At 38.2% G+C, this 5129-nt stretch overlaps 2 protein-coding genes across 2 annotated transcripts; one reads left to right on the plus strand and one right to left on the minus strand.

The window, feature by feature from the left end:
* Positions 1-371: 371 nt before the first annotated feature.
* Positions 372-1363, minus strand: mRpS11 (mitochondrial ribosomal protein S11). The gene is made up of 5 exons (XM_030387732.2): positions 1122-1363; positions 920-1050; positions 750-850; positions 624-689; positions 372-554 (listed from the first exon to the last, which is right to left on the minus strand). Exons 1-5 carry the CDS (start codon positions 1316-1318, stop codon positions 447-449), a joined length of 603 nt encoding a protein of 200 aa, XP_030243592.1. The 5' UTR covers positions 1319-1363; the 3' UTR covers positions 372-446.
* A 16-nt stretch (positions 1364-1379) lies between these two features.
* On the plus strand, positions 1380-3629 carry Ns1 (Nucleostemin 1). Its single transcript, XM_030387731.2, has 5 exons — positions 1380-1540; positions 1608-2499; positions 2595-2857; positions 2922-3320; positions 3385-3629. Exons 1-5 carry the CDS (start codon positions 1519-1521, stop codon positions 3558-3560), a joined length of 1752 nt encoding a protein of 583 aa, XP_030243591.1. The 5' UTR covers positions 1380-1518; the 3' UTR covers positions 3561-3629.
* Positions 3630-5129: the final 1500 nt, after the last annotated feature.

Raw genomic sequence — 5129 nt, forward strand, 5'->3', positions numbered from 1 at the left:
ACAAATATAAGCAACAACAATTAAGAAAGCGTTAGTCGAGACTGCTCGACTACGAGATCCCCTGAACCCTGCGAGAAACTGATATTTCAATAATTATTCGCTCACACACTCACATACAAAAGTGAGGATGAGAGGTCTGGACGGACGGACAGGGCCAAATCGACTCAGCTCGTCGCCTTGATCAAGAATATATATACTTTGTGGGGTCGGCCGCGCCTCCTTCTGCCTGTTACATACTTTTAACAAAACCATTATACCCTGATTTCCCATTTTCAATGGTTCAGGGCTTAAAAATAATCCCAAACGTTAATCGCAATTCTCATAACATCTGCTGTTAATCTATCTTGGAGCAAAATACAGCACATTTCACCTTTTTATCTGATTTATACAATTACTTTTATTTTAATCTATTTTTATCGTACACTTGAAGCGGGGTCTCTATGCAATTAAAGACTTCTTTGCTTGCGAGGTCGTGGCGGATTCCAAGATACTGGTGTGTTGTCAGTAACGGAAACAATATTTAAGCCACCCATTTGCAGGCCTTTGATGGCCGACTACAATAATAAATTAGATGCATAAATAGAGAGGATTTTTATGTCATAAATATTATTATAAATACTTACCATTCTTCCGGGTCCCAGTCCACGTACTTTCACTCGAATTGTTTTCCATCCAAGCTCAACTGCTTTCTGAAAGAATAATCAATATTAGAAATCAAATAACATTGATTATCAAATCATTATTCCAACCGCGCCTATTGTAACCGCAGTGGCCTGTGCGGCTATATTCGTTCCTTTTCTGGTATTTTTAAATCCTTCAATTCCACAAGATCGTATCAGGCGTGGCACACCTACAGGATCAGTATCAATGAAAACATAAATTTGAAATCCCCCTTTTAGTGAATGTATTCGAAACTCGCCTTTATAGTCCGTCACCGATATTATTGTGTTATTGGGGGACACCCGGATATTACAAATGGGCAGCTCGTTGAAGGGAATTCCGTTGAAGAGCATGGTGGCAGTCGTCGCATCGGGGAAGGATTTTGCTCGTCTATTATATTAAATATAATACTATTTTAACATGCAATTTGATCAACTTATGCAGGTGGTGTCTTTGCTTACCGGTTGAACAGCGTGTCGATGTCGACAGATTTTTCGCCAGCGGTGCCCTCGTCTTTAGCCGGCAGCGAAGCCAACATTTCCTTGCGGTCTTCCGCTTTTCTCAATATCACGCTTGTGTGTATGAACGCATTCTTCGATGATATTGTGCATTGTTTAATGCAATTTATTCCAGCCAAAATCGAGGATTTCATAAACATTTTGAATATACAAATATAATTACAATTACATCACTAGAGTACAAATAGTCTGGCATCACTACACATTTTTGGTAGTGTTGGAAAATGAATCAGCATCAACAAGTTTATTTTGTGAATGGCCACTCCATATGAGCATGGAAGAAGCACATTTATTTTCACGTGTTTGAATCTATCAGTGAGACGCAGATAAATATCTTGAAATGGCTCTTAAACGACTAAAAAGTTAGTTATTAGTTTTTAATTATTAATAATTAATTATAATCAGTTTATTAATCACGAATACTTTTAGCAAAAAAATCAAAGCGTTTGACTGGTAAACTCAAGCACAAAATTGATAAGAAAGTGCGTGAACACAACCGCAAAGAGCGTCGTGAGGCAAAAAAGAATTCCAAGAAGGGCAGCAAGAAACAGAAACTAATACAGATTCCAAACATATGCCCGTTCAAAGACGATATCCTCAAGGAAGTGGAGGAGGCCAAGCAACGACAGGAAGCTGAACGCCAGGCCCGGCGAGAAAGGATAAAAGCTGACCGCGAAAAAAACAAATTCAAGTCGTTGGAGTCGATGGTGGAAGACGCCGATATGCGGGGCACTGTGCACGGAATAATGCATGAAGACAGTACCGCTGATGGTAATTCCAATGAAAAAGTATATAAAAACGCCGCCACGAAGGAGCAGTCGTTGAAGCAGTACTTTAAGGAGTTTCGCAAAGTGATTGAGAATGCCGACGTCGTTCTGGAAGTGGTCGATGCACGTGATCCCCTCGGCACACGGTGCACTGAAGTTGAGAGAGCAGTTCGCGCAGCCCCTGGGAACAAGCGACTGGTGCTAATTTTGAACAAAGCCGACCTTGTTCCAAGGGAAAACCTGAACAATTGGATAAAGTACTTCAGACGCAGCTTGCCCGTCACTGCATTTAAGGCTTCCACGCAAGACCAGGCCTCAAAATTGGGACGCCGTAAGCTGAGCGACATGAAGACAGAAAAATCCATGCAGGGCGGTGTCTGCATAGGAGCAGAATTGCTTATGTCTATGCTTGCCAATTATTGTCGCAATAAGAGCATCAAAACCTCTATTCGCGTGGGAGTTGTTGGAATACCCAATGTGGGCAAGAGTTCAATCATAAACTCTCTAACTAGAGGACGCTCGTGTATGGTTGGAAGTACTCCAGGTGTCACTAAGTAAGTAGTCCCCGTCTCTGAATTACAAATTCCCGCAATTACACATTATTGTAAAACTGATGTAACAACTGAGATATTATCAACAAATTGTTTAGGGCTATGCAAGAAGTTGAACTGGATTCAAAAATTAAGTTGATTGATTGTCCGGGCATTGTGTTTACAAGCATTGCCAGTGAAGGTAATCAAAATGCACATGCTGTGTTGAAGAATGCGCAGCGTGTGGGCGACGTCAAGGATCCATTTACCATAGCCGAGAGCGTTCTGAAGAGAGCCAGCAAGGAGTACTTCTGTAAGATGTACGACATTACCAACTACGACACGTTCGAGGAATTCTTCGCAAAGAAGGCAGCCAGAATGGGTAAGTGAATGTCGAGAGGTTTTTACAAAGCTGCTTTATTTGAATGTCCACACACCATCCATAGGCAAATTCTTGAAGAAGGGTGTTCCGGATGTTGTTGCCGCTGCTCGCAGTGTTCTGAACGATTGGAACACTGGAAAAATTAAATACTGTACTCAACCTCCTGAAGTTATAGAGAATTCGAATGTACACATAAGTTCTGCAATTGTGAATGCCGACGCGCGAGATTTCGACGTAGATAACTTTGAATCGATGGAGACCGACGTACTGAATCAGTGTCCCGAAAAGACGGATGATATTATGGAGATAACATCTACAGGTCCTCTTGAGTTGAGAGTGCCCCGTGAAGATACAGAAGTGGCTCCTACAGTAATAACTGAAAGCGAACCACCGTCAAAAGGTCGTAAAAGAAAATTGGATGACGATAAGAAGGAAAAGCCAGATCCTGTGCTACTGCTTGAGGGTAATTGATTTACACTACTAATTGATTGCCGTTAGTTAATAAAAACATGTTTTAATATTTTCAGAGAATCAATCCCTTAACAAAAATATAAAAGAGCTACAGAAGAAAAAGAAGAAACAAAATATACGGAACGAGAAAAAGATTTCAAGAATAACTGACGTTTTGGACAACTTTAGTTTGGGTGCACCATCGTCTAATACAGATAAATACGACTTTGACCAGGATTACAACATTGAATGACTGTACAATTAGAATTGTTTTATACAAGTCATAATCAAATATTATATATTTTATCTGTTGAAATAAATAGCGGTGTATCCCCCTCTAGCTTTAAAGCTGGTAGTTGCTTTAGTAATGAGAGTATTGATGATACGCTTTTTCGGTCGTAAATGGCATCTATATTTTTTTAAATCTGCTTAGCACTATTTGTATTATTGGCAAAAAACAATAATCACTCAAGTGGTCTATAATAATCTTCTTTGCCTTCATCGCATCCGTCAGTTCTAGGGGTTCTTCGTCGATTACTCATAATAGATCGTTCTTTTCTACAATAGCTCTCACTCGAATCTTCCAAATGTAATATTTATCTCCATCAAACGCTTTTATGTTCCTAATTCCGTAATCCATTCTGTTTCTACTTCACACTTATAAGCAGCTCCTATACAAATGCATTAAGATTCCGTTGTTTTAATCCTCCTTCCACTTTTATACAAAAATTTACGTTCAACAAAGACAGCCCTAAATTATCTTCTGCATTTTGCGAATATTACAAATATTTAGCCATAATACGAACAACATATTAAATATGTATGTTCCTATGTATACATGGATGTATATATGTATTTACATTCATGTTTGGTGTAGTTATCTTACATTAGCGTCTGCTAGAAGCACTCCTTACGCCGTCCTTACGCAGCCCTCTTGCATTGCCACTAACCTGCGATTGAGTTATATAACTGTTATCAGTCTTAAAGCCAATGGGGGTAAAATAAAAGTGGTGCTAATAATAGCTTTAGGTTCTTAAAGCAAGCAATATTATGGTATCAGTTGATGATGACTTGGTATATTAGTGTTTTATTTTTTTTAGGTTCTGCCAAGCTTCCTGAGCTGATTTAGATAGATTATACAAGTATCTAAGTTTTTGTGTATTACTTCCGATATTAGCAGCAGTTGAATTCATTTTATACCGAACTACAATGACTAACCATATACCAAATAGATGACACCACGATTGAGTGTCTTTTAACAGTAAATTGACATATATGATTAGTGGTTCAGGTCATATAATAAAACAGAAGCCGTAAATGACGTCCCAGAATAGAACTATTAAGTTAAATGTAAAATTAACGGAACTGCTCTTAGTGCATTGATCTCATACAATATTTTTCAACGCCAAAAATCTATGTATCATAGGTCTCAGTCAATAATTGTATTTTATATTGTAAATGTCTACATACAACTCTTTGTTGACTGTGTCGACTGGACGTCGAAGTAACTTTGTTATATACCCACCCATTGGGGTGTGACAACCGAACAGAAAGATATACATACATATACGACATGAAATATTGAAAGTGAATAGTTTTAGCTTGGGTTGTGAAATAGAACAGGCAAGATCTGTTTTCGTAATTTTAATATTTGTGACTGTGCTATAAAGGATACTCTCTTGCACTTAAATATTAAAATAGTAAATAGTGTAAATAATACATTTAAATAAAACGAATTACAAACTCTTATAATATTAATTATGGCATTGAGTAACATTGAGTGGATAGCAAAATACAACGATGACAATGAAAAATCAAAATC

Source organism: Drosophila navojoa, chromosome 2 (genome assembly GCF_054131105.1).
Source record: "Drosophila navojoa isolate 15081-1374.11 chromosome 2, UAZ_NAV_1.0, whole genome shotgun sequence".
Classification (NCBI taxonomy): domain Eukaryota; kingdom Metazoa; phylum Arthropoda; class Insecta; order Diptera; family Drosophilidae; genus Drosophila; species Drosophila navojoa.

Coding starts and splice junctions, on each gene's coding strand:
- mRpS11 (XM_030387732.2), bottom strand. CDS start 1,318: ATGTTTATGAAATCCTCGATTTTGGCTGGAATAAATTGCATTAAACAA. Junction 851..919: donor ATCGGTGACGGACTATAAAG/GCGAGTTTCGAA, acceptor CTGATCCTGTAG/GTGTGCCACGCCTGATACGA. Junction 690..749: donor CTGCGGTTACAATAGGCGCG/GTTGGAATAATG, acceptor TTATTCTTTCAG/AAAGCAGTTGAGCTTGGATG.
- Ns1 (XM_030387731.2), top strand. CDS start 1,519: ATGGCTCTTAAACGACTAAAAA. Junction 2,500..2,594: donor AGTACTCCAGGTGTCACTAA/GTAAGTAGTCCC, acceptor CAAATTGTTTAG/GGCTATGCAAGAAGTTGAAC. Junction 2,858..2,921: donor AAAGAAGGCAGCCAGAATGG/GTAAGTGAATGT, acceptor CACCATCCATAG/GCAAATTCTTGAAGAAGGGT.